A 27,599-nucleotide genomic window follows, 5' to 3' on the forward strand; every position below is an offset into this window, starting at 1 on the left:
TGGCCGGCCGCGGGGCACGCCGGGACCAGCAGTCCGCTGCAGCGTGGGACCGCCCCTCAGCTGGCCGGCGCCGAGCGCCCGAGGGGCCCAATGGGAGCGGCGACCCGGCCGCCCCGCCCCGCGCCGCCGGACGTCGATGCCGGGACATGGCTGCTGCCGGCGCCGGGTCCTTGAGCTGAGCGCCCGCCGCCTGCCCCCAACCGCCGCCCTCAACCATCCGCAGGCGGGCCGAGGGCCGACGAGGAGCCGCCGCCGCCACCGCAGCAGGAGGAGGCCGGGCGGCCGGCGCGCTGGGCACATGGCGTCCATCTTACTGAGGAGTTGTCGCGGCCGCGGGCCCGCTCGCCTCCCGCCGCCCCGCTCCGCCGCGCCGAGGGGTAAGCGGCCGGCGCTCGGCCGACGGCGCGGGGCTGGGGCCTGGGGCCGGGGGCCGGGATGGGCGGGTCGCGGAAGGCCGCGGGGCCGGCCGCCCCCTCAGACGGGGCGGGTCGCGGGGCTCGGACCCAGCCCAGAGCCGGGGTCCCACCGAGGTGGGGTGCCTTGAGGGGCCTCGCCCGTCCGCCCTGCCCTGGCCGGCCGTTCGCCCCGAGGGTGGGGAGCGCCCGGGCCGTGGGTGCGAGCGGGAACGGGCCCGTGACCCATTCGCGCTGTGACCTTAGTCGCCCGGCCACCGGCCGCTGTGTCGGGAAAGTTTTGAAGAGAGCACGCTGACAGCCAGCCTGGGGCGGTGTCGGCGCTCCCACCTCGTGGTCGAGCCGGGCGGACCTGGCGCCCACTCGCGAGGCCAGTCTTGCCCTCGGGCCGTCTTCGGGGCTGCAGAGGTGGCGGGGGGCACGGCGGGCACTGGTTCCCGTCCTGCGGGACGTCCGTGGGACCGATACCCTTATGGCGTTCCACGTGGGCCCAGGCCCTTTCTCTCTCGCCTCAGGCAGGTCTCGTTGTCCCTGGAGCTTCAGAGACGCTAGCTGGGACCCGGAGACCGCACCTGAGGCCAAGCTCTCGGGAGCCCACAGGCAGGGCGCCTGCACTGACCTGCTCTCCGTGTCCCCTTTTATATTACCCTTTCTCGGTTTGTTGCTTATTATTTTGTCCAAAATAATACTGAGATTCTCGAGTAAAATTACCTGCTTCAAGGTATTTACCCTTTGTAAAGGCACCCTACAAAACATGGTTCTTGTCATTTTTGACACTGATGGCTGATGAGCTGCTTAGACCTTTGGAGCCAGGAGAAGGGCGTGGAGCCGCAGTGAGCACTCCTCTGTGAACCCAGAGTCTGGCTGCCCAGTCCAGCCTGTAGTCCTCGCCTCTCTCTCAGGGCTCTCTCTCTCTTTTCTTCCTACTTAAGGATGGTAGTAAAGATACTTTGGCCGCACACATTTCTGTAGCATGATTTACAGTTTAAAAGTTAGCTGAATTTGTTTTGTGCTTGAATCATTCCGGGAACACAGGTGTTTCCATAGTAACTAAGCCATGAAGGGGTGAGAGGTGGTCGAGGCCCAGGGCTGGGCTGTAGGGAGCCAGTCCCAGAGCCCTGGAAATGATGCTCCCAGCTGAGCTCGGGGCAGCCTGTTTCTGGAGCACATTTCCCCCATTATTAACATCTTACATCAGTTTGAGTCTTGTCATAATTAGTAAACCCACAGTATTACATAGTGCATAAGGTATTCAGGTTTCCCTTATTCCACACATCGTTTATTCTGATGTCCTTTATTTTTGTCCCAGGACCCCATCCAGGACACCCCATTACATTTAGTCACAATTTCTTTTTGGTCTCTTGGCTGTAATGGTTCCCCAGACTTTCCTTGACAGTTTTGAGGAGATCTGGTCAGGCACATTGTAGGACCCACCTGTTGGGATTTGTCTGCTGCTTTTCTCATGGTTGGACTGAGGTTTGGGGTTTTGGGGAGGAAGATCCCGGAGGTGAAGTGTGTCCTTATCCCTTCCATGTAGGGTGCCTCCTGCAGCAGGACTTACATGGCCCGCTGGCCTTGATCAGCGGGCTCAAGTGGTGTCTACTGTAGAGTTACTTCCTGCCCTTTTGCACACTGTGCTCTTTGGAAGGAAGTTACTGTGTGTGGCGTGGACTTGGGAGTCGGCTGGGACTTGTAGAGGTGGGCTGACCCGATTTGCCAGGTACTGGGTGTGAGACAGAAGGCCTGGCCTCCCGCCATTATTGAAACAAGGGAGCAGGCTGGGGAGCCAGGAGTTCTTAGAGCTGTTGCATGTGAGGTGCCCGTTGGACCTGAGGGCCTCGTGTACCCACGTGTGTTCAGGTACGGAGTGCCTGGGGAGGATCCTGCTGTAGCTTAGCAGGGAGAACCCAGAGAACGTGGTTCCTGGAAGCCAGGTGAATAAAAGTGTGAGACAGGAAGAAATGAGTTTGGTCTCTTTTCCCCATCCTGGGTTCCTGGCAGAGCCCCTAAAACACTAGGAATTTCCTGAATGATAAGCAGATCTTTTGCTATTCACAATGAGCCCATTCCATTCCCCATACCAAGAGTCTGCTCTAGCTGCGAACCTGTGACTAGAGGGTGGGGCCTTCCAGACCCACAAGGAGGGGAAAGGTCTGGAGACGGAGCTCAGCTGCCAGTGACCAAGGGTGTGATTGACAGTCCCTAGGCCCTGAAGATAGGATAAGGCAATGGCAACCCACTCCAGTACTCTTGCCTGGAGAATCTCATGGACGCAGGAGCCTGATAGGGTGCAGTCCGTGGGGTCGCTAAGAGTCGGACACGACTGAGCGACTTCACTTTCACTTTTCACTTGAATGCATTGGAGAAGGAAATGGCAACCCACTCCAGTATTCTTGCCTGGAGAATCCCAGGGATGGCGGAGCCTGGGGGCCTGCCGTCTATGGGGTCGCACAGAGTAGGACATGAGTGAAGTGACTTAGCAGCAGCAGCAGCAGGCCCTGAAGATAGGGACTGGGGAACGGGAGGCTGGGGGAGCTTTTGGACTGGGGGTGCCTGCCAGGCAGTGGGGACAAGACCTCCTGTACCCAAGGACTCTCCCAGATCTCACACTATATCCCTTTCCATCTGGTTGTTCATCTGTATCCTTTATAATAAACTGCAGTATTAGCTTGAGTACTTTCCTGGGTTCTGGGGGGCATTCTAGCGAATTATCAAAACTGAAGGGGTCATGGGAACTCCCAGATTTGTAGTTGGCAGAAGTGTGGGTAGCCTGCAGACCCCACTTGCAACTGGCATTTGAAGTGGTGACAGTCTTGTGGGACAGAGCCCTTCACCTATGGGTCTGCACTTCCTCTGGAGAGTTAGAGTAGGAGTTGTAGGAGTTGAGTTGTAGGAGACGCAGCTAGGGTCAGAGGTGGAGGGTGGGTGTTGGGGAAGAGACCACAGAAGGGCCCTCAGGAGGACCGAGTGGCCTGGCAACCTCCTGCAGAGCCTGGAGCCCACTCTGAGTTTACTGTGAAGGCTTCTGAGTGGGGAGAGCAGGGGAAGGGGCTGCCAGGGTCGGGGAGGGGCAAGCCAGGGGGCTCTGGGTGCTGTGGCAGCTGGTCTGGTTGTTGCAAGGTTGTGGGGAGGCTTCTGTTTGGGAGACAAGTTAGACGGGTCCACCTTGGCTGGAGTGAGGGCTTGGGAACTAGAGTTAGAGAAAGCATTAGAAGTGTATCAGAATCCTAAAAATGTGCTGTGTGCTCATCAACATGGTTTATCCAAGAAACGGTTGACTCTTGGTTTTGGTTTTCCTGGTCATTCTCATAACCCCCACCCTTCACATGGGCATGGAGGCTGTTGGGTCATTTGGATGGGGCCCTTGCCATCTAGTCAAAGCTATGGTTTTTCCAGTAGTCATGTATGGATGTGAGAGTTGGACTATAAAGAAAGCTGAACGCTGAAGAATGGATGCTTTTGAACTGTGGTGCTGGAGAAGACTCGAGAGCCCCTTGGACTGCAAGGAGATCAAACCAGTCAATCCTGAAGGAAATCAGTCTTGAATATTCACTGGAAGGACTGATGCTGAAGCTGAAACTCCGATACTTTGGCCACCTGCTGTGAAGAGCTGACAGATTGGAAAAGACCCTGATGCTGGGAAAGACTGAAGGCAGGAGGAGAGAAGGGGACCACAGAGCATGAAAAGCAGAACTGAGTTGAGGAGACAACATGACTTTGAGTAAACTCCAGGAGTTGGTGATGGACAGGGAAGCCTGGCGTGCTGTGGTCCATGGGGTTGCAAAGAGTCAGACACAACTGAGCAACTGAACTGAACTGACCTGATGTGACCTTGCTTGCTCTGTGCAGCTGTCTGCCTGTTGGGGGTCACGTGTGCCCTGCCTCTTCCACCAGAGGCAGCTGGAGTGAGTCGGGGTGATCCCACCTGGGGAGACCTGAAGGCCCAGGCTCCCTGGGCCCACGGCCACTAGAGTCTGGTCCCCCACTTAAGGTGCGTTCAGCCAGGGATGCTCCCAAGACACTGCATTCCACCCGGGGCAGAGCCCTCACCTCACAGCACTCAGAGTGGGCTTCCAGAAGCTTGCTCCACAGAAGGAAGAGACGCCTGCATAAAGCCACTGCTTGAGACTGACTTTGCTTTTTCTGTTTTTGTCACAGGTCCTGCTGGGGATCTGGCCTGCCTCAGTGGTGCCAGCGCTGTGGGGTTGATGAGCTATGTGTGAGTAAATGAACGTCACTTTCTGCCTGTTTAAACGTGGGGGCTTGAAAGTGCTCAGGTGTTGTGGTTCTTGGCTTGTGTAGGTGGTATATCCTGCTTTGTCCTCTTAAACCTGTATCTTTGCGTCTTGACATATGTAGCCACGTACTTTAGTGAATATTTGGGAAATAAACACTCGTAATCCCATACCTGTTACAGGTATTATTCGCCTTTTTGGTGTATTATTCTGGTCTTTTTTTTTTTAGGCATTTATTAGGCTGTGCTGAGTCTTAGTGTGGCATGTGGGATTTAGTTCCCTCTCAAGGATCGAACCCGGGCCCCCTGCATTGGGAGCCTGGAGCCTTAGCCCCCGGACCACAGGAGTCCCTTGTATCTGTGCAGTAAACCTGCAGTGGTGTCTGCTGTCTGCACAGTTGCTGAGTCTCCTCCATCCTCACGCAGCTGCTGTTTCCAGGGGCTTCTCTGTGAACGCACACAGACCCTCCCCCACACCACGCTTGGTCCTTCCCAGAAGACCCTGTGGATTGATCATCGGGCTTTCCCTACTGGCTCTGAGGCCGGATCTGGAGTGTGGTGGGAGGTCTGTGGTACTGCTGAGAGGCGGGAGGGCTTCCTGGAGGGAGTGGCTCCTACAGGCTTCCCCGTTTCTTCCCGTGGGGCTGCTGCACTCTCCCTGTCTGCCATCACCCCTGCCTGCACCCCAGGCTTGGTCTCCTGACCCTCACCTGTGTGTCAGGGCATCCACGTCCGCCGGCCCTGGTGCCTGGAGTGGACGCCCACGATCCTTCTTGTGTGAGAGCGTCCAGTCCCTGACAGCCCCTTGTCCCTGGAGCTGGGGGTGCTTCGGGTTCTTTCGTTGATTTGTTGCCTCCTCTTGGCTCTGAAACTCCGGGAGGGTGCTTCCTGTGACAGATTGATTCCCTAAAACAAAGACTGCACAAGTTGCACACGCTTGGCTGTTAAAGCACAAGTGTGTGTAAGCGTATTTTCAGTTTTTAGTTCTAACATCAAGTGCTAGAATGAGGAGCTGGCCCAGCCTCTCTGCCTGAGAGCAGCTCCTTCGTGGAGGGGCAGGGGTGCGTGTGCAGTGTGTGATGGGGACGCGACGCGGTGTTTTCAAAAGCCCCTCCCCACAGCAGCCCTTGCCGGCCGCTCTTGCTGCTGGGGTGCTCCCAGCCAGCTCTGGGCTTTGATTTGATTAGGCTTCTCTCCTGACACTCCCCAGACTTTGTTGCCATGAAATCTCTTTATGATGTGGAGGTATTAGCATATGAGCCTAGAACCTCTCTGCCCTCGCTAAAGTGCGCCCTTCCAGCTGTCAGAGCTCTCAGTGACCTCTGTAGCCTGCGGCTGGCATGCCGGGGGCTGGGGGCCCAGCGAGGTGACGGGGGATTGCTGTGCAGGGTGTGGTCCCGCAGGGCGAGCTGTCGGGTTTTGGCGTGAAGTTGTTGGGTTTAAGGTAGTGACTGCCAAACGGGTTAGCGCTGCGTGTGGACTCGCCTCGCCGTATGGACCAGCCCGGTGGCGGGGGCAGTGCCTCGGGTCAGCGACCCCAGCGCTTGTGGGGCTGGTGCGCCGCCGCCCTCGGGCAGGGAGTGTCCACCCCCGATGGCGCCTCTGCTCTCCACTGCCTTCCAGATGATCTTCTGAATGAGTTCAGTTCTGAAGTGGTCTTTTGGGGATTGTAACCGGTATGTCGTTAAACTTGTAACATCACTTGGAATATTAACTTTGTAGTCTTTCCATGGTAAGTTGTTTTCTTTATTTAGACTTTCTCTCTTTGGGAAAAGAGTGTGTCCTGTTCTTTGCGTAGGCAGAGTGCACGGGCTTTAAGACAGTTCCCAGATGTGCTCCGTTTGGAGGTGCTGGGGCTCCCTCAGTGTTAGCTTTCTCGGTGATTGTTGGTGGCATGTACGTCACTTGCTTGGGTGTGGTCTCCGGAGTGGCCACCTTGCACAGCTCTGTGAGTTGTTTTTAGCTCATCTGGTTGTTAATCGCCAAGTACACCGTAATGTTTTTTTTGTCTTTTCCTTCCCAGTGCATTTGCTTCTGTTGTAGTTTTTTCATTCTCAATAGCCAGGTCTGTTATCAGAGAACTGTAGTCACTCATGTATTATCATGACAGCAGAAAATAGTGACTTCAGCGTTGTATAAATTCACAGCATTTAGAAAGTTAAAGTGCCTCACAAGGCTGTCCTGTGGCCTCCAAGGCTCCAGTGGGTGTTGTGGGCAGCGGTCCCCGGGTCCCAGCCGACGGGCACGTTGTTCTGCGGGTGATGATGGGGTCCCCTTGGGTCCCTGGGCACCTGTACTTTGGGGACAGCTCCTGGGTCATAGTGCCTGTTGCTGCACCCTGCCTTCCCTTTCCTCTTCGCCCTGAGGAGCTGAGGCGGCACAGAGGTTGGCACCCACCTGGCCCGACCTCGGGCCGCTGTCTTGGTACGCTGACCCCTGGGTTGGCAGGTGTGTACAGGGTCAAGTTGTGGCTGTGTGGAGAGCTGGTCAGGTCCCTGTGGCGGGCGCCTTGGGCGCAGGGATGCTCTGCTGGACCTGCTTCGCTTCTCTTCCGGAAGGTGTTGGCAGGGTGCTGGGCTGAGGTGGATGCGTGTCCCGGTCCTTAGGGCAGACAGGCAGGGCCTCCTCCAGCAACATGTGTTTCCTGTTGAGACATTGCTTTCATCTAGCATGGTGTGTACACACACGCACTCACTCTCTCTCTGAAGATGGTTTATCCTGAAAGACAGAAAGAAAAGAAAGGCTGCAGGGCCTGGGGTGGGGGTGGGTGGTGGGGTCCTGGCTCCACACAGCTGAGGGGCCGACGCTTCCAGGACATGGACGCCTGGGCCCTGGCGGCTGGGGAGAGTGGGAGCCACCCTCTGCCCACCAAGAGGCAGCGGTGCCCAGGTTAGTTTCATTTTGATGGAGATTTTTTAGTGATAAATTATATAAAATTTATAAATTTATAGTGATAAATTGTATAAATTATATAAAAGTATACATTTGTACTTTTTGAAAATAGCTAGATCTCCCTGGCTAGACGGTTGATAACCTCTCGAATGTGCCTGAAGGCAGCCAGATTCCTGGGCCCTCGTGGCCCTCGCCCGATGCACCCTGGGCTGCTCTGCTAGGTCTGCCTTCCTGGGTCTCTGTCCTTGCCTCCTGGCTGTCCCTTGTCACTGATGTCACACCTCGTGGAAGCCACTTGCCTCCGAGGTAAAGGGGTTGGAAAAGTGGATAAGCCTGGTGAAGTTTGTGGGTGGGGGCCCTGCTGGGCTCTGGGCGAGGCCATTCTCCAGCCACTGGGACTCGGGACAGGGCAGGGCTGAAGGACCAGTGGGACGGGACCGGCCTGGCCCTTTAAGGCAGAACCAAGGGCCTGGAACAGAAGAGAGGCCACGGCCGCCCCTGCCCAGCTGGCCAGTGCCAAGGCGGCCGTGCAGTGCCCCTGCGTGCAAGGGCAGAGCTTCCTCCTCCCCGACCGGCGGCGTCTCCACCCCAAGCGTGCCCGAGGAGCTGTCCGGGGTTCATCCCCAAGGGATGCTCGCGAAGCAGGGAGGCTGCCTGTCCCAGGTCACGTGGCAGTCATCAGCGGAACTGGAGTTTGACCTGGGCCAGGCTGCGCAGACCTTGAGTCCCCGCTGCTGGCAACAGACCAGGTGTGCAGAGATGACCGGACAGGTGGGAAGAAGCTGGGGTGTGCTCGAAGTAAACGGCCCTGTCTCTGGGCCTCTGGCCACCCCAGAGTGGACTTGTGCATGAGAGGGAGAGGTCTCTAAGGGACAGGTGAGATACGAAGACGTGAAACACAGAACTGTGCACGTAAATATTGTCTCGGCGATGGATTCCAAGAGGCCTTCTGCCACTGGAGGGGGGCCTCTTGGTTGTGCCCAGACCTGGGGTCATGCTAGGTCTGGATGGGCACTGAGAGCTGGGGAGTGCCCGGCGCAGGCTCCACAAACTCAGGCTGCCAACGACCCTCCTCGAGTGGCCGTCTGCAGGCAGACCCTGAGGGCACAGCCGCGTGGCCCTGGAGGAGCACGCTGGTTTTCTCTTGCTGCCGCAGGTTCGGATGCCCTGCGGGCCTGATGTGGTGCCAGTGGAGACGGTGCCGAGTTGTGCAGGCAGCTCACCTGTTCCTCGCTGGGCCTTCTGGAGCCGGCGGTCTAGTGGGAGGAATCCACATATGAGGATTCGAGAGAGCAGGCACAAGGGTGGCCCTGCAGGTCAGGGACCGAGGAAGCGCCGGGCAGAGCCCTCCCCTGGGCCTGGCCGAGGGGGCGGTGTGGGAGGAGGGGCGGGCCTGGGCTGCGGGCTCTACTCTGCGAGTTTGTCCTGCACAAAGGCCTCTGGTCCACTGATGCATGGGTCTGGCTCACTCTTGACTGGAACATTCTCCCTAAATTTCAGAACTTGCTCAGGAGCTGTAAGGTCTTGGTAGAAACTCGCCTCTTAGGGGAAAGCACTGGCCCGGGGGCCCCCCCAGAGGCTGGGTCTGTCTGATCTGGGGGTTGAGCCTTTGCTGGTTGGTTGTGTCCGACCTGCCCCTTTGAGGCTGTGGGCACCGGCCAGCCCCCCTGGCCTCCCGCCAGACCTCTGTGAGCGGCCCCTTCGCCTCTGACAGTGGGCGTGGCTCACTGTCAGCAAGGGGCCGGGAGTCTGTCTGTCCAGCTGGGACAGTTGGCTGGGAGGTGTGACTGGGCCGCTGGGCCGTCTCGGCAGGCGGCTGGCGCCTCACCGGACTTCTTTTCTTCTTCCTCAAGGCCTCTTCCGTTGGGCAGCTGCGCTCCCGTCCACCCCGTGTACCTTTCCCTCCGCGCCGACCCCCTGGGCTGCTGGACACTGAGGCCCAAGCGCGCGTGCGCGGTGCTTGCGGGGCCGAGGCTCCTCCCTGTGCGCTGCTGGCACTCCTCGCGCCCGCTGGGCGATGACTCCGTGGTGGAGAAGTCCCTCCGGTCCCTCAAGGACAAGAACAAGAAGCTGGAGGAAGGCGGCCCCGTGTATAGCCCGCCCGCACAGGCGGCGGTGAGGAAGCCCCTGGGGCAGCGAGTCCTGGACGAGCTGAGGCACTACTACCACGGCTTCCGCCTGCTCTGGATCGACACCAAGATCGCGGCGCGCATGCTCTGGCGCATCCTCCACGGCCACAGCCTGACCCGCCGCGAGCGCAGGCAGGTAATGGACGCGTCCGCACCGCCTGCGAAGAGGGACCCGGCTCTGGAAGCGTAGCTGACCGGGGCTGGGGCAACAGGGCACTAAGACCCCCTGTGTCGGAGAATAAACAGTGGCGGCCCTCCTAGGGAGCTGTGGGGAGTCCGACGGGGCTCTTCCCTTTCTCCTCCGCAGTTGTGTGTGGTTCCATGTTTTTTCATGATATTTAAATATCAGATTTTCCTTTGTAGGAAACTACGCACCCTAAAATTTATTTTTAACCATTTTTAATAAACAGTCTGTGACATTAAGTCCATTCACATTGTGGTGAAGTCGGTACCACCAGAACTGTTTTCATCTTTTCCTCAGCTGAAACTGCCTCCTTTTAAATAACATTTGCTGTCTCTTGCCCCCAGCCTCTGGCCCCACCATTCTACTTCCTGTGTCTTAATCTGACTCCTCTGGAAGTCAGAGGAGTGACACCGCATATCAGTGGAATTGCAGAGGGTCTGTTCTTCATGACTGGCTGGTTTCACTGAGCAGACTGTCCTAAAGGTTCACCCTTGTGGTGACAGGTGTCAGAATATCCTTCCTTTTTAAGGCTGCATAACCTTCCACCCTGTGGATAGACCACAGTTTATTCATTTGTCCATCTGTGGGCATTTGGATTGTTTCTGTATTTTGTCTATTGTAGGTAAATGGAATTTTAAAAACTTCATTTTCCATTTGTTTACTGAGAGTATAGAGAAGCAGAGTTGATTTTTATCAGCGTGTGGAATATAAGGTGTGACTGCAGGCCTCCTTGGGGCCTCGCTGAGGGCCAGTCCTCAGGGCATGGTCTTGTCCAGCTCTCTGCCGGGCCAGGGGGCAACTGCGGAAGCCCTGGGCCGGCCCGGTTGCAGCAGCTGCTGGTGACGAGTCCCACTTCTCGTACAGAGTTAGCTCCCACCCAGCTTTTCTTTTCCTTTTTTAAACTCTTTTGGCCGTATCCCACACAGCATGGGTGATAGATCCCCAGCCAGGGGTCTGACACGTGCCCCCTGCAGTGGGAGCGAGGAGTCCTAACCACTGGCCTGCCAGGGGAGCCCTGCACCCAGGTTTTCTGAAACCCCAAGGTTGGGCCCCTGGGGTGCCTGTGGAGCCCTGTCCACTCCCCGGGAGGGCCCACCGCCGCTCTCTGGCTGTTGTGGAAGCCGTGCTCCCCAGTCACCCTCGCCCTCTGCCTGTCCAGTTCCTCCGCATCTGCGCCGACCTCTTCCGCCTGGTGCCCTTCCTGGTCTTTGTGGTGGTGCCCTTCATGGAGTTCCTGCTGCCCGTCGCTGTGAAGCTCTTCCCCAACATGCTGCCGTCCACGTTCGAGACCCAGTCCAGCAAGGTGACCGGCCTGTTCCAGACCCAGCTTGAAGTAGTTACAGAGCTGCATTGTTCAAGTGTACCATAGGTTACAGCTTCTCTAGGGCAGTGTTCCCCAAGCCACAGACGGAGACCCGTTCATGGGGTGACACGCTCTAGAGAAAGGTGGGCCAACTGAGGCCCACGCCACCTCCCCCCCCCGCCCCCGGCACTAAGGCCTTCTGGGGACACGCGCACCCTGTTGTGTGTGTACTGTCTGATGGCCTTCATGTTTCCCGTGGCTCAGCCCACAGGGTCTGAAAAGCTTGACTGGCTGGCTGTTTATGGAACTGGTGGGTCCTTTCTGTGGTGGGGGGTTGCGGGGGGCAGGTGTGTCACACAGAATTTCCTAAGTCATGAGCTAGAAAGTTTTGGAAAACAACTCATCGGTGAAGGAAGTGCTGTCAGGAGGCATCTGGGAGGCTGGGGTGCAGTGCCCTCTCTGACCTCACAGGAGGAGAGGCTGAAAAAGGAGCTGCGGGTCAAGCTGGAGCTGGCCAAGTTCCTCCAGGACACCATTGAGGAGATGGCCCTGAAGAACAAGGCTGCCAAGGGGAGCGCCACCAAAGACTTCTCCGTGTTCTTCCAGAAGGTGCTGTGGCGCTTTGTCCCCGTGGCCGGGCCTGTGGTCCCCGGAGCTGGTCAGCAGCTGGGGCCCCTGCCTTCTCGGGAGGCGCCCCTTGTCGCCCTTCCCCCCTTTCACTGCACGGTGAGGGTGGGGTTCAGGGCCGGGGCTGGAGGGCTGTAACTGGTCCCACCTGCGCCCGTGGAGGCCACACCGCTGTCCACCAGCCTCGTCTGGGCCTCCAGACTGCAGCGGCCCTGGGGGAGGACCGAGGGCCCACAGTTGTGACAAGCGGGGCCCGGGCTGGGGAGGAGGGGGCAGACTGCCCCACATGGAGAGACCCGGCGTCTCCCTGCCGGCCGTCTCTGTCCCGCTGGCCCAGCATGCGAGGCCCAGGGGCCGGACCCCGCGTGCCGAGTGACGCCCAGGGGCCGCTCCCTGTGGGGGTCCCTGAGCGTTGAGCTGCCCTTCTGCTTTGTCCTGACTTAGGGCGTGTGCCCGGGAGTTGGGGGGTGCTGGGGGCACACAGCCCGCCTGCTGTGGGGGTGCCTGCTGGTAGTGACCCTCACGATGGCTCCTGCAGATCCGAGAGACGGGCGAGAGACCCAGCAACGAGGAAATCATGCGCTTTTCTAAGTTGTTTGAAGATGAGCTGACCCTGGACAACCTCACGCGCCCACAGCTGGTGGCGCTGTGCAAGCTGCTGGAGCTGCAGTCCATCGGCACCAACAACTTCCTGCGCTTCCAGCTCACCATGAGGCTGCGCTCCATCAAGGCGGACGACAAGGTGGGCGCGCGTCTGGGCTCCGGGGCGAGTGCTGGGGTCACACGGGGTTCAGCCGCCATGACAGCCCATCTCTGTGATAGGAAGTAGTGACTGAGAAGGTGGGTTTTACGGCGGCCTAACATTTTACTATACAGTGTATCATGATTTATTAACTGTTACTGTAACTAATCTTGTGCTTCCCTAAAAAGCAGTCTAATCAACACTTTTTAACGTAGATTTTGCTCCAGATCTTTGATAGATCCTATAGAAATAGTGACCTAGAATTGGGGCCTTGTGACTAAAGGGCAGGAAGTCAAAAGCAGGTCCTGACCATGACCTGGTTGCCCCCTGGCCTGCAGCGCGCCTCGAGTGTGCGTCTCCTGGGGAGAGGTCCCGAGGAGCCCCGCGTCCTCTCTGGAGCACCTTCGGCCTTCAGTCTGTGGCACCTGGTGTCTGAGCTGGGCCAGCCTCTGCTGTTGACTTAACGGCTTCCATCCTCACAGCTGCCGTGTGTGTCACTGGTGTTCTGACCTGCGCGGACGGCCTCCTGTCTCACAGCCGGTGTGCTCAGTCCTGACTCGGCTCCTGGTTCTCCTGCCTGCTTTATGTTCCTCTTAATCTCTTTCCTTCCCTTCTTTTGCATTAATTAGGTGTTTACTCTTGTATTCTCTCTCCATTAGCTTGTTATTTACTTGTTACCTGAGCTGTTTCTCTAGAGTTTACAGCTGGCTTCCCTTAGCACAGGAGTCTGGCAGAGTAGATGCTTTCCCTGCCACACGCGTGCTGGCCCCGCGGGGTCCCCACCGCACCTGCCTCCTCCCGTGCGAGTGTTGCCTGCGTTTCTGCACCCAAGCTAATGTCTGTGCTCCACCGCGCCTTTCTCCTCCTGACCCCGGGCCTTCCTGCCTGTTTCCACTGGGCTGATTCCTCCACTGGACGAGTCCCCTCTGTATTAGCCTCCCTCCTGCAGGGTGTCGCTGGGCAGAGGACCCAGGGCTCACGGGTCTCTTTCAACGTTTAAAGACGCTGCTGAGCACATGCCCGCCGCCAGGCCTGCTGCTGTCCTCTGAAGATGCCGTCTTTCTCGGCAGTGCCTCAGAGTTTGTTTGCATTTAGCAGTTTCGCAGTAACATCCCAAGGCGGTGTTTCTGTGCTCCTGTTTCCTGGTTCTGGTGCTTCCGTCGTCTCATTAAATGCCACTCCCCCAGTACATCTGGTTACCTATCCTCTCTTCCTCTTGAGCTGATTACTCTTAAATCCATCCTCTGAGATTCCTGTTTTCAGGTAAAACTTTCCGTCTTGTTCTCCAGAAGCGGATCAGCACCGCATTCCGTAGGCATGAAGAGATGGGGTGCTTCCGCTCTGTGGAAAGCCTGCCGTGTGGCTGCCCCCCTGGGGACAGGCGGCTTGACCTCAGTGCTGGGATTCCTGGGAGGTGGGGGGCGGCCAGACGTCTCCTGTTGAGAAGTGGACGGGGCATACTTTCCTCCTGACATGAGGTGAAAACATGCATAAGAAGCCTGGAAAGCAGGGAGAAGCCCCTGAGACCCTAGGAATGACACGGGAGGTCTTTGTGCCTCAGAGTCCCAGCCTTGGGCCTGAAGAAGCCAGAAGTCACTGATGAGGACAGACCCTGAAAGCCCGCCTACTGACCCAGGGAGAGGGGCTGCCCGGCAGGCGGAAGGCGTCCAAGAGTGCCTGTGCTGCTGCAGCCAGACGCCACGGGGAGCCGCGTCCCCCGCACGCCAGGCGCTGGGGTCCGCGACAGTGGGGCTCTGTCAGTGAGGTCTGCGGGTGCTGGCTCGTTCCCCACCCCGTCCTCCCTGCTAGAGTGGCGTGGAGGGGCCAGGCAGCAGGCTCGCCTGCCCCTCCCAGCCAGCGAGCATGCTTACGGGGGCCCAGTCCACCCACCCGGTCCAGCCATCGGAAGAGCCTCTGCCCCGGCCTCAGTGGAGGCCACGTCCCACCTGTTCCAGAACACGCCCAAGATGCAATTTACGGGTACGACTGAGTGACATCACAGAGAGCTCAGGGCCGTTGGAGGGAGCGCGTGCTCACAGTTTCCAGAAACGGGGCTGGGAAATGAGGGGAGGTGGAGCCGTGGCTCAGGCCTGTACCCCTGGTGGGGTCGGAGTGGCCAGCTGGAGGCGTTGCTGATTGGCCAGGAAGGGAAACAGAGGTCGGGGTCTGTGGTTGGAGAGTTTGAAACACGAGTTCTGCACACCCAGGAAAGCCCACAGGGGCGATGCAGACAACTGTGGCTGTTAGTGTGGATTGGTAGATGCCAGCCTGTCCGTTCTGCGCCTGTGAACGTGCGATGGCACACCCCCGCCAGAGTGCTGTGGGAGGGAGCCCGCTAGGATAGAAGGCGAGGGCGCCAGGACCTTGTGACCCCAACCCGGAGTGTCCACCCTCCTTTGAAAGTCACTCCTCGTGCTAAGAACCAGGAGGAAGGACCTCAGTGAGAAAAAGCAGTCGGTGGGCGCCAGCACCGAGTGGACAGATACAATGGGGCATGTTGACCATTGGCCGTTTCCCAGATACAGTAAAAGACGTGAATTTACAGACTTAAGGAACCAGGTGAATCCCAGAGAGGATGTACCCACAGAAATCCACACGAAGACAATCAGATGAACAGACTTTAAAGACAATCTGAAAGTGACGAGAGAGATTGCAGGACAGACGGTTTGAATGAGAGTGCATTTCTCGTCAGAAGCCTGGAGGGCGGGAGGAGCTGGAAAGTTTCTTTGTGTGCTGAAAAAAAAGAACTGTCAACTCAGTCCTGTACTCAGCAAAAATAAAAATTAAAAATTGAGAAAAAACTGGGATGAGGGGGAAGTCAGGATGTTCTCAGATGAAGGAAAACCAAGCTTGTGGTGGAGCATCAGGAAGCGACTGTGTGTGACAAGCAATGGGCTTCGCTCCTGCTGGCAAGCCGTCCTCGTGAGGGGAGGCGCGACGGTGGAAGCAGAGACAGACTCCGTGTCCGGGGTGGCGTTGGGACGAGCTCAGCCTTCGGGGGAGGGTGGGGTGAGGTGCCTGTGCGTCACCTCGTGACGAGTTGGATGCATCCTGCCATCAGAGCAGCTCCTGGAAAAGGACGCGGTGGTGCACAGGGGGTGAGCGCAGAGGGGCCACGGGCACTGCCGGAGGACGGGCAGGGCGAGTCCTCACGCTGCGTCTCATTGCCACTCAGCGCTGGAGACGAGCCAGACGTCCCGCCCTGGGCGAGCGGTGGGAGCAGGACCATTGTGGGTGCAGCGTGCTCACCAACACGGGCTGCGTGGGTCTCCAGGGCCTCCCAGAAGCTTCCGCAACGTGCAGACGACAGAGGGCAGAGCAGACTCGTGCCTGGGGGCGGCTGTGTCTGAAGGGGCCTTGTGAGGTCCTCGTGGGCGCGGCTTGGCATTGCCTCCTGCCTGTGCCCTGAGACCACCCGTCAGGTGTGATGGGGACCCGCACGGCTGCATGTGGTGCTACGGCTGTCCCCGGGTTGACGGGGGGGCACTGTTGCCCATCATTCTTCTCTCCCATTCCTCATCCCTGCACAGGCTCCTCGAGACCCCGGTGCCATGCCGTCTGCCTCGGGCACTCCTGTGTGCTTCCTGCTCGGGTCACTGCAGCCTCAGGCTGCACAGGGAGGGTCAAGAGGCGTCTTGAGCGCAGTTCCTCAGTCCAGTCCTTCCTCTCCCATTCCAGGAACACAGAGGATGCTGGCTGTGGGGGGGGGCGGGAGGACTGTGGGGTTCAGGCAGAGTGGGGCCTGGGCCTGGTGAGCATCTTTGCATCCCGCAGTGGGTCCTGGCCCTTGACCTTTAGGTCCTGCTCTCTGTCAGACTGTCTGGTCCCTGCAAACTCAGAACTAGCACCTTGGGTGGGTGGGGGTGGTGTTTGTCTCGTGTTTGGCAGAGTGTGTTAGGAAGGTTCTAATCACACGCTTAGATTTGTGTGTGCGTGCAGACAGCGTAGACCCTCCCTGAGCAGGGTGAGCCCTCCAGAGGTCACCAGCTTCTTCCTTTGACAGCTGATCGCTGAGGAGGGCGTGGACAGCCTGAACGTCAAGGAGCTGCAGGCGGCGTGTCGGGCAAGAGGCATGCGGGCCCTGGGCGTCACAGAAGACCGCCTGCGGGGCCAGCTGAAGCAGGTGCGTGGGCAGGGCCCTGAGCCACCCTCACAGACTCTGGGTCGCCACTGGAGTCTTTCCTGCCGCTCCGCCTGGTCTTATGAGGATGCCCGAGGGCCAGGCCAGCTTCCTGTGAGATTCCTGTGTGTCCCTCTGCTGAGGCTGGGGGTGTGGGCAAATGAAACCCAGGCCAGCCCGACCTCTGAAGGCCCTGCTCTCAGCAGCCCCTGGAGTCTCGTCCCGCTCAGTGTTTCCCAGTTCCCGCGGCTTCGCCGCAGGGCGTCTGTCACTCATGGGACTGAGGTGGGCAGCGGGTGTGAATGTGGCGGCCGATTGACCCCTTGTAGGGCTTGAGGCGTTTCTGGAAAAGCTCGCTCGGGTGACGGGGTCCACTCAGGTGCTGCTGTGGTTGTCGCTGCCAGCCTGCACCCCCCTCCCCTCCCCAACGCAAACTAGAGCAGGGGAGGGTTCGGCCAGGCCCTGTGGGCGCCCAGGCCGGAGGTGAGCCTGGGTCTCGCACTCCCGCTCGCAGTGGCTGGAGCTGCACCTGCACCAGGAGATCCCGACGTCGCTGCTCATCCTGTCCCGGGCCATGTACCTTCCCGAGACCCTGTCGCCTGCCGACCAGCTCAAGTCTACCCTGCAGACCCTCCCAGAGATCGTGGTGCGTGTGGCCGGGCCCCCTGCTGCTTGCTGTCAGGCCCCTCACTGCTCCGGGAGACACCCCCAGCTCTCTGTCTTGTCTGTCTTTCTCCCCCTGAGGGCCCTGCGGGACACAGGAAGGTGGCCCTTGGGGTCCTCCTTGGGAAGCAGGCCTGGAGGGGACGACGCCCAGAGGCACTGGCTGGGCCCCGGGGCTGCGCTGGTGGGGACACCTGCCCCATATCAGGGCACGCTCACGGGCTCCCCTCCCTGAAGGCCAAGGAAGCCCAGGTGAAGGTGGCCGAGGTGGAGGGTGAGCAGGTGGACAACAAGGCGAAGCTGGAGGCCACGCTGCAGGAGGAGGCGGCCATCCAGCAGGAGCATCGCGAGAAGGAGCTGCAGCGGAAGAGCCAGGCGGCCGTGGCCCAGGCAGCGGTGAGCAGGCGGGGCGGGCGTGGGCGGTGGGGGGGTAAAGCGGGCGCTGCCAGCCTGGCCTGAGGCCCTGAAGCTGAGGATCGAGGCCCTGTGGACGCTGGGGCCTGGAGGAGCGGCGTGAGTGTGCCTCGCCCCGCTTGACACTGGCTTGGAGCGTCCTTCGGGGGAGCCTCGTGGGGGTGGGCTTGCTGCCAGCCGGCCAGGCTCTGCAGACCTCCTTCCTCACGGAGACGGCCCTCTGGCCTACGGTGTGTCTGCCAGTGTGGACGCCCCAGAAGGCTGCGGTCCTGCAGGGGGTGCTGAGCCGGCAGCGGCCTTGCGTTTCAGAAGGAAGTGGAGCCCGAGGTGGTGGCCGAAGGTGCCCCGGGGAGGCCGGTGGCTGAGCTGCAGCCAGAAGAGCCTGCTGTGACCCTCCCTTCCGAGGTCCTGAAGGACAGCGCACCCGTCCTGGAAGGCTTGAAGGTAACAGCGCTCACCAGAGGGAGCGGTGTGCAGCCGCCGGACGCCAGTGGCTCCAGGGGCTCCCAAGGACTCGGGCCTGGACGGCTGCAGCCTGGCTGCGGAGGGTGATGGTGGACGGTCGAGGGGCATGGAGAGTGAGCCCGGAGGGGAGGCGGCCCGGCCTTGGCTCAGACCGTGCTCCTCGGGCAGGACGCCCAGCAGGGACGCTGGTGTGGTTCTTGCAGAGGCCCACCTTGCTGTCACCTTCCGACGTGCTGCATGCCTGGGTGCTCGCTTCTGGCAGCCTCGCCGTCCTACCATGACCCACACTCAGGGACGCCCCCGCTGCCGGGTGGGCCTCGGTGGACGCCCCCGCTGCCGGGTGGGCCTCGGTACAGGGACATGGCAGGCGGAGCAGCTTCTGAAGGCGCTGGATGGGTGCGTGCTCACAGGCAGGTGCAGCGCCATCGGTAGCTGGGGTAGGAGAGAGGAAGCAGGGCACAGGTTGTGTTTGGGGGTTGGGGTGGGGGGCCCTGTGAGGTCGCGCCTGTCAACACCTGGGTGGGGCTGGGCTTCGTGAGGTGTGCCGAGGGCCCACGGGGTACAGTCTGAGGATAGAGCCCTGAGGGGCAGCATGGGGTCATCGGAGGTGGAGGGGAAAGCCCACTGCAGGGCCTCGGAGGAGCTGGGGACGTGAGCCCTCCAGGCCGGTGGGTAGGAAGGGCCCGTGATGGGGCACGGGGTGGAGAAAAGCTGTTTACGTGACAAGAGAAAGCATGAAGCATCAGTTTGCAGCGTCCTGCTGAAGTGAGCTGTGTCTGCAGGAGCAGCTTTGTGGGGGCAGTGGTGCATGGGGGCTGGCATAGCCTGGCATATGCCCAGTGGGCTCTGCTTCACCTGATGATGGCCTGGAAGACAGGTGAAGACCAGCACTCCACGTCACTGATGTGAGGCTCAAGGAAAGAGGCTCCTGGGAGCCTGGGCCGACCTCGGCTCAAAAGGAGACCTGGGAAGGGTCAGGACCGAGGAGCCAGGGTCATTGTGAAGGCAGTTTGGGGCTGAGGCGGGAAGCGGAACAGAGGCAGGGTCTGGTTGGGGCCACAGAGCGCACGCAGCCTGGAGGAAGGGCTCATCAGTCCGCACTTGGGCCAAGACGGTTGGCTGTTTTTGTGGAGAGAGAGGCATCCCGTTGCCACTGGATTAAGGACTGAGACAGAGAAGGATGATTCAGCTCTCAGGAGAGCTTGTGAACGAAGGGTTGCCAAGGATGACTTAGCAGGAAGCACACAAAACTTCAAACAAAGAACCTCAGTTCGTGAGAAAGATGCCTCAGAGAACAGGGCAGCGCTGTTTTCCTGTCTGCAGCGCAGGGGTCTTGGGGTGTCGGCCGTCTGCAGGGAAAGAGAACCTGAGGAGCTCCAGGAAACTGTCGCTGAAAACCTCACCACAGGGAGAGGCTTCGGGGCAGCGGTGCTGGTGTGTGCGTGGAGGGCAGAAGCCCTTCCTGCGCTGCACACACTCTGGGCAGGAAGCTGAAGAGAAGGAGGACCCTGAGATGAGCGCCTCCCGAGGCCACGCCAGGGCTGTCAAAGGCGCTGCAGAAGGGGTCTGTCCTGAGCAGAGTGCGGTTCTCCGCAAACTCCAGGACGTGAGGTGCGCCTGCTCTGTAAGAAGGACGGTGCGTCACGACCAGCTGCCCTGGCGGTCAGTGGTCAAGAGTCCGCCTGCCTGTGCAGGGGGCACGGTTCCATCCCTGATCCAGGAGGGTCCCACATGCTCAGCCCGCGAACCGCTGCTGCTGAAGCCCACATGTTCTGGGCCTGTGCTCTGCGCCAGGAGAAGCCAGCGCAAGTAGAGAAGGCCCGCACACGGCAGCGAAGACCCAGTGCAATCAGAATGATTAACAGGTGTTCATGAATAAGGATCAACATGACCAAATAGTTAAGTTAGAAAACGCATCGTGACCTGGGGGGGTTTGTCTATGGAATACAGAAACATTAGTGTCACGAGCACATTAACAGACTCAAGACTGAGACTGTGAGCGGTCATCTCAGCAGACTTGCGGAAAGCACTGGGCTGATCTCACCCCTGTCCTCAGCTGACATGGGGGTGAGCCTTCTGACCGCAGGGCTGCGAGGGGCGCCCCTTATCAGAGGACCCCAACAGCTGGGGGTGTCTGCGCCCCACCTGCTCCGCATCGGCCACAGGGTCTGGCCAGGATGGTTAGACGAGGAAAAGATGAAGTCACGTGGAGGTGGACTGTTCACAGATGACATGGCCACCTGAGAGTGCATAGTACTTAGTGCTAGAGATGAACAACCAGGTTGAAATTTTCAGAAACATATCACAGGTAGATCATACCCCAAAAGTGAACTACTTGGGATAAATTTGGAAATAGGCATGAAGACCTGTACAGGATGCTATAAACTGTTGTTGAGGTAAATCAGTAAGTAGCGAGCTTCACTGCACTCTTGAACATGAAGACTCGATGTTGGTAAGACGTAATTCTCCCCAGCTAACGCTCAAAATTCTCCAAGCCAGGCTTCAGCAATACTTGAACCGTGAACTTCCAGATGTTCAAGCTGGTTTTAGAAAAGGCAGAGGAACCAGAGATCAAATTGCCAACATCCGCTGGATCATCGAAAAAGCAAGAGAATTCCAGAAAAATATCTATTTCTGCTTTATTGACTATGCCAAAGCCTTTGACTGTGTGGATCACAATAAACTGTGGAAAATTCTGAAAGAGATGGGAATACCAGACCACCTGACCTGCCTCTTGAGAAACCTATATGTGGGTCAGGAAGCAACAGTTAGAACTGGACATAGAACAACAGACTGGTTACAAATAGGAAAAGGAGTACGTCAAGGCTGTATCTTGTCACCCTGCTTATTTAACTTGCATGCAGAGTACATCATGAGAAACACTGGGCTGGAAGAAGCACAAGCTGGAATCAAGATTGCCGGGAGAAATATCAATAACCTCAGATATGCAGATGACACCACCCTTATGGCAGAAAGTGAAGAGGAACTAAAAAGCCTCTTGATGAAGGTGAAAGAGGAGAGTGAAAAAGTTGGCTTAAAGCTCAACATTCAGAAAACTAAGATCATGGCATCTGGTCCCATCACTTCCTGGGAAATACATGTGGAAACAGTGGAAACAGTGTCAGACTTTATTTTGGGGGGCTCCAAAATCCCTGCAGATGGTGATTGCAGCCATGAAATTAAAAGACGCTTAATCCTGGAAAGTTATGACCAACCTAGATAGCATATTGAAAAGCAGAGACGTTACTTTGCCAACAAAGGTCCGTCTAGTCAAGGCTATGGTTTTTCCAGTGGTCACGTATGGATGTGAGAGTTGGACTGTGAAGAAAGCTGAGCACTGAAGAATTGATGCTTTTGAACTGTGGTGTTGGAGAAGACTCTTGAGAGTCCCTTGGACTGCAAGGAGATCCAGCCAGTCCATTCTAAAGGAGATTGGTCCTGGGTGTTCTTTGGAAGGACTGATGCTGAAGCTGAAACTCCAGTACTTTGGCCACCTCATGCAAAGAGCTGACTCATTGGAAAAGACTCTGATGCTGGGAGGGATTGGGGGCAGGAGAAGGGGACGACAGAGGATGAGATGGCTGGATGGCATCACCGACTCGATGGATGTGAGTTTGAGTGAACTCTGGGAGTTGGTGATGGACAGGGAGGCCTGGTGTGCTGCAATTCATGGGGTCGCAAAGAGTCGGACACGACTAAGCAACTGAACTGAACTGATCTGTGGATTCAAGACCACCACAATCCCAGCATCCTTTGTTGTTGACATTGACAAGCTTATCCTAACGTATGTGGAAATTAAAGGGACCAAAGGATGAGATGGTTGGATGGCATCACTGACTCAATGGACGTGAGTTTGAGTGAACTCTGAGAGTTGATGATGGACAGGGAGGCCTGGGGTGCTGCGGTCCATGGGGTCGCAGAAAGTCTGACACGACCGAGCAACTGAGCAACAACAGAGAAGAGCTGTGGTGGTGGGCGAGCAGGCTCCTTGTGCTGGCGGATGGAATTGTACATGGCGGTTAAAGGAACACACCGTCACGGTGAATCTCAGAGTGACGGAGCTCGAGCCGTGTGACGCCGTTTGTCAGAATCCCAGCAATGAGTCTGTCGTGACAGAAGTCCCAGGGTGGGGGGGTTCCTGACATGAGGAAACCTTTGGGGTGATGCTGCTTCTTGGTCGGGTGGTGGTGGCTCTGTGGGTGTCTGCCAGACACGCCTGCACAGGCTCCCTCAGACGTAGGGGGCACCGCCTGCGTGGACACACGGCTCGGAGAGAAAGGTGGCCAGCCCTTCCAGGGAAGCCAGTTACTCCCTTTCACATAGGTTTTTTTGGTTTGCTGGTTTGTTTTGTTTCCAGGAAGAGGAAATAACTCAAGAGGAAATTGACGTACTCAGCAATGCGTGCTCAAAACTGAAGGAGCAGAAGAAATCCCTGACGAAGGAGAAGGAGGAGCTGGAGCTGCTAAAGGGGGACGTCCAGGACTACAGCCAGGTAGGGCGCGCTCAGCACCCGGCCACGCCTCCAGCAGGCTCGGCCCGCTGACCCGCAGGTCTTCGGAGGGAAAACTGAGTTTCAGGAAATCCTACTCGGCAGCTCCTCCAGCATTCCCGTGGGCCATGTCCCCTGGAATGCTGGCCACTCGCCCTTGTAGGCGGTGAGCAGGCATCTTTTCAATTTCTAAACATGCGAAGGCATCAGGTGAACAGCCTGGTCGCTTGGTATGTGAAACCTTATGTTTGTTCCTGACTTCCCAAAAGGGACTTTCTTACATCCTAGTTCTTTTTTCTTTCTGAGATTGGTAAGAATGATGTGCCATTTTCCCCTCCTCCTCGTGGCAGCCCTCTCACTGTGCGGGTCCTCTGATCCCCTGGCACCGCCCGTTGTTCCCGGTAACGCTTGTAGGGAAAGCAGACATTCCCATTCCTTGATTCTTTTATCTGTTAGGAAAACAGTCAGGGTTCAGAAAAGAGTCCGAATTTCCCTTGATAAGAAAACTGTGTTTGAGTTTTCAAAGATGAGAACAGACCTGCGTGGTGGACAGGCGTCAGTGAGCAGCTGTGTGGCTGGAGTTGGGGGGCCTGCTCCACCACAGCCCAGACCTCTCCACTTCCATGGTGTAGTCTGGACTGACCCGCTTAGTTTAAAAAAGTAAAGTTAAGGTTTCGCCTTAAGATGGTCTGTTTACAACTAAATAATTTTATTAGGATTTACAGGAGATCAAGAAGGAACTTTCAAAGACTGGCGAAGAAATGTATGTGGAAGAGTCTAAAGCCAGCAAGAGGCTGACCAAGCGTGTGCAGCAAATGATCGGGCAGATGGACAGCCTGCTGGCGCAGCTGGAGGCCGACCAGAAGGCGGGCAGGCTTGGCCCCGCCGCCGAGGCTGCGCCTGCAGGGTGAGTGAGCGCCCTGGACTCTGGCCCATGGCCTCTGACTCGGCGCCGTTCTCAACCTGGGTACCCACCAGCCACCCCTTCCCTCTGATCTAGCAGCTGCAGCTTCTCCACGATGCTATCACTGAAGCGGCTCTGACTCAGGTCTTCCTAGCACACTGCGTGCGTGCACACGTGCAGACACAGTGTACACACGCAGACCCATGCACATGCAGACACATGCAACACGCAGATGTGCACACACGCAGACACTGCACGCGCACAGGCACATGCTCACGCGCAGACACTGCACACGCAGATGTGCACACACGCAGACACTGCACGCGCACAGGCACATGCTCACGCGCAGACACTGCACACGCAGATGTGCGCACGCGCAGACACAGTGCACATGCGCAGTGTGGTGCTGCTGGCGCGTGGGCAAGGCCCCTGGCAGCTTGCCTGGTCTCTCTGCATCCGCCCCTCTCTCAGGCCGTCACTGGTCTTTCCAGAGCCTCTGTGGGTCACAGTGCCCCCCGCCTCAGCCCCGCTCGGCCCGTGTCCTCAGACCGTCGCATTGTCTCCTGCCTCTTCCCTCTTACTGAGCCACTGCAGTCGTGACCCCCGTGCAGGGGTCAGCGTCCCCTCAGGTTAAACTGCTGAGCCCTATGGGCTCACCTGCCTTCATGTGTCAGAGGGCAGTGTGGCTCCTCTGGCCCCTCCCACCCTGCCCCGGGCACAGACAGGCCTGAGGAGCCCCCTGTCCTCATCGCCCTGGAGAGGCTCGGCGTGCCAGGCGGCTGTGTGCAACCGGCGACCACCCAGAGTGGTGGCTTCTGCCCGTGTCCGTGCTGGGGTGGTGGCCTCTGCCCCTTTTTCTGCGCTGGCCAGGGGTCCCCAGGTGATGGGGTAGGGGGCCCTGGGTGGAGGGCTGCCGGGTCAGGTCTGGGCTGTTGGCCCACGGGGGTGAGGTGCCATGTGCAGGCTGTGTCCCCAGGGAGACGGTGATCAGCGTCTCTGAGCTCATCAACGCCATGAAGCAGATCAAGCACATTCCCGAGAGCAAGCTGCTGAGCCTGGCCTCAGCCCTGGACGACAACAAGGATGGGAAGGTCGACATCGATGATCTCGTCAAGGTGGGTCGTGGACTCCTGAGGCCTGAGAGGCACCCGGCCTCCAGTGCTGGAGCTCCACCTTGGTCAAGAGCCTGTGGGCTCTGGCGTCTCTGTGGCTCCTGTGTCTCCAGACCAGCGGGGACTCTCACCCAGAACACCAGCTGCCGTGGCCTAGCATCCTCATCTTGGTGGTGCAGGACCTGCCCGCAGCCCTCCTGGGTGTTCCTGGCACTCTGCCCCGCGGGGCCTGGCTGCAGCTTCTGGGCTGTGCAGCCCACCTGCCTGCGGCCCTGGGTCCCGGGAGGCCCAGCTGATGTCCTGCCCAGGCCTGTGACCTCAGGCCTCCTGCCCCCCGAGCCCCTCTCCAGCTGTGTGTGGCCTGGGCTCTGGAGTCTTTTGGCTCCTTGGGGTGGGGGGGTCTGGTCCTCAGAAGGCCAGGGTGGATGGAGGACCCCAGCCCCCAGGGGGACGGTGCCGAGGGCCTGCCTGGCCAGTCGCCACGTCTCGCTGGCTGTGCTCTGAGGGAGCCTCTGCCGTGAGGGGCAGAGCACCCTGAGCCCTGCGCCCCCTCCCGTGTGCACAGGTCATCGAGCTGGTGGACAAAGAAGACGTCCACATCTCCACCAGCCAGGTGGCCGAGATCGTGGCCACGCTGGAGAAGGAGGAGAAGGTGGAGGAGAAGGAGAAGGCCAAGGAGAAGGCGGAGAAGGAGGCGGCCGAGGTGCAGAACTAGGGCCGGCCCAGCCCCCCGGCACACGGGCCTCCACGCGCCCCCTCCCACCGCAGTGGTCCCAACATTATGCTGATTGTTTTGAAGTGATCCTTAGTGACGGAACTAATATTTTATCAGGAATAAATCAGAAACTTCACAATCAAGTGATTTTTAACATTCATCATTCCATGAAGATTGAGTCAGCCCGGAGCCCCTGCGCCCATCCAGCGAGGCTTCTTTGGGTCAGCGGGGGCCCAGCGCTGTGGGGTCCCGGCCGTGGCGGGCAAGGGTGGCGGCCAGTGGGGGTTGTGGCCCTGCACAGCCCCCGGCTCCTGAGGCGGCTCGGGCCTCCCTGCTCGCCCCTCGGTGACGTCTGCCGCGGAGGAGGGGACCCGCCGCAGAGGTGCCCCAGGCAGACAGCCTTCTCGGCCTGGAGAAGCTGCTTCGTGTGTCGCAGGCTTGGACTCCTAAGCATCGGTGTGAACCAGTGAGCAGACCACGCCCGCCATCTCCACGGCTCCTGGGAACCTCGTCTGACGCTCTCGTGTGGGCATCCACGTCCTTTTCTGAGTGACCTTGGATTCTCACCTAATCCTTCAACTAGCTAGCGCAGCGCTTTCTCACGCGCCAGTCTGCCCAGCTGAGCAAAGTGAGCGTCAGTTACGCCGGGAGAGGTGCTGATGAAGCCCTTGGAGATGAAGCCTCCCCTGTGCAGGAATCGGTCGTGCTTCTAGACTGGGATGTCATCGCCTCACCCCCAGCCCCGGGTGTTTGGATGGATTTTACCGCGTGTCTCACCCCAGAGGCTGTGGGGGCGCTTGAGGGGCCTGTGTCCGCCTGAGGCCCCTGGCCACGGGCATGTGGCAGGTCTGGGAGCCGGGTGCTGTGGCCCAGCACTGTCTGGCTCTTCCTCTGGCGGCTTGGGCAGGGCCGGCCTGAGCGCTCCGTGGTGAACCAGCGTGGGCCCTGGGAGACCTGGGGCTGGTGGGGCTGGCGGGACGAGCGAAGGGGACAGCTTCCAGATGACTTGAAACCTTGTGCTCAGCCGCTGACAGACCTTGGACGAGCGGAGTACCTCTGAGTCCTCCAGTGGACACCCTTATGAGGGGGCAGTGGGCGCTAAAGGGTTTTATTTCAGTTATTTAAGGGGGCGTGTTCTAGACGCTTCCTTGGTATTTGTGAATTATCTCTCGTGTTTAGTGGCCTGGTTTTCCGCTGCAGTAGTGTGCTTGCTGTGACCCTCGTGGTGGCCAGCATGCTTGAGGAGAGGCTAGTCTTTCCCGGCCCTGTCCTCACCTTGCCGCCTTTGCCTGGCACCCAGGGCAGCCCTCTCATGCTCTCAAGCCCCCGATCCCCCGGCAGCACCCCACCCCGGCACTGCGGGACCCTTCTCCAGCATCTGTACCTGGGCCTGCCTGCTGCAGGCTTCCCCTTCAAGTCACTCGTTTTTACTATCCTGAACTTTATTTATTGCAGCTGAGCTGAGTGTCCGGGTGCAGCTGTAACGGGTGAACGGTGCTGGGAGTGAGCGTGGGGTGTGACGCGGCGTCGGGGGCCTGCACCCGCCTTCCTGAGCTTTCTCAGGAGCATGCTCAAGTCCCCGGGGCCATGACACCGTGCCCGCTGGAAGCACGACAGCGTTCTCCCTGCTTTGCACCACCTGAACACCCCCCGTTATTAAGGATTCAGGAGACTGACGGAGCTTCCAGAGTCGCTTTGGAATATCCAATTCCGGATTTTCAAAGCGAAGGACACCGTGTAAGTTGTGCAGCGTCACCTCCAGGCATGACCCTCAGCAGCCAGGACCAGCTCGCCTGAGGGCCTCCTCCTCGGGCTGCGTGTCAGCACCTTTTTAGAAATAGCGGTTTTTATTAAAATATCAAACTCATGTTCGGGTAACAGGTCAGAGCACGATTTCTGAATCACGTGGCCCATCCACAGTTGGGGTGGGAAGTGGCAGGGCTGTCTGAGCGTCTGGCTCCGGCTGCGCTCCAGCCCAGCCTCTGGGGTCGCGTGCCCTGGGAGCGCGCGTCCCGCCTGTCCCCGCAGACTGTGCTGGAGACTAGACCTCGATTTCACTTGAGGAGAAGGGTGAATAAAGCGCTGTCTTGTATGACTGGGCTGTCGGGATCCTCTGACTAGGTTGCTGCGGCAGCCTCTCCTCCCCACAGCCCTCAGTGGGCCTGGGGGATGGTCCCCAGTGGGCAGGGCTGG

General features: G+C 58.7%; 1 protein-coding gene across 3 annotated transcripts; it reads left to right on the plus strand.

Moving 5' to 3' along the window:
- Window positions 1–27,498, plus strand: LETM1 (leucine zipper and EF-hand containing transmembrane protein 1). Of its 3 annotated transcripts, none has more exons than XM_027545356.1 (14): window positions 1–377; window positions 4,572–4,632; window positions 9,393–9,804; window positions 11,012–11,155; window positions 11,627–11,764; window positions 12,321–12,524; window positions 16,528–16,647; window positions 17,159–17,290; window positions 17,545–17,703; window positions 18,031–18,165; window positions 22,544–22,678; window positions 23,392–23,582; window positions 24,556–24,694; window positions 25,257–27,498. In XM_027545356.1, the coding sequence occupies exons 1-14, from the start codon at window positions 137–139 to the stop codon at window positions 25,404–25,406; spliced, it is 2,361 nt and encodes a 786-aa protein (XP_027401157.1). In that variant the 5' UTR covers window positions 1–136; the 3' UTR covers window positions 25,407–27,498. The 3 variants fall into 3 exon arrangements, with proteins under 3 accessions (XP_027401157.1, XP_027401158.1, XP_027401160.1); XM_027545357.1 differs by having other exon boundaries at window positions 18,034–18,165; window positions 25,257–25,549; XM_027545359.1 differs by lacking the exon at window positions 18,031–18,165 and having other exon boundaries at window positions 25,257–27,284.
- The last annotated feature ends 101 nt before the right edge of the window (window positions 27,499–27,599 follow it).

The sequence above is a fragment of the Bos indicus x Bos taurus genome, chromosome 6 (assembly GCF_003369695.1).
Source record: "Bos indicus x Bos taurus breed Angus x Brahman F1 hybrid chromosome 6, Bos_hybrid_MaternalHap_v2.0, whole genome shotgun sequence".
In the NCBI taxonomy this organism is placed as follows: Eukaryota; Metazoa; Chordata; class Mammalia; order Artiodactyla; family Bovidae; genus Bos; species Bos indicus x Bos taurus.

Excerpts from the sequence above, each read along its gene's own strand:
- LETM1 (XM_027545356.1), top strand. The coding sequence starts at position 137 with ATGCCGGGACATGGCTGCTGCCGGCGCCGGGTCCTTGAGCTGAGCGCC. Across the intron at positions 378-4,571 it reads CCGCTCCGCCGCGCCGAGGG|GTCCTGCTGGGGATCTGGCC; the intron begins GTAAGCGGCCGG and ends TTTTTGTCACAG. Across the intron at positions 11,156-11,626 it reads TCGAGACCCAGTCCAGCAAG|GAGGAGAGGCTGAAAAAGGA; the intron begins GTGACCGGCCTG and ends CTGACCTCACAG.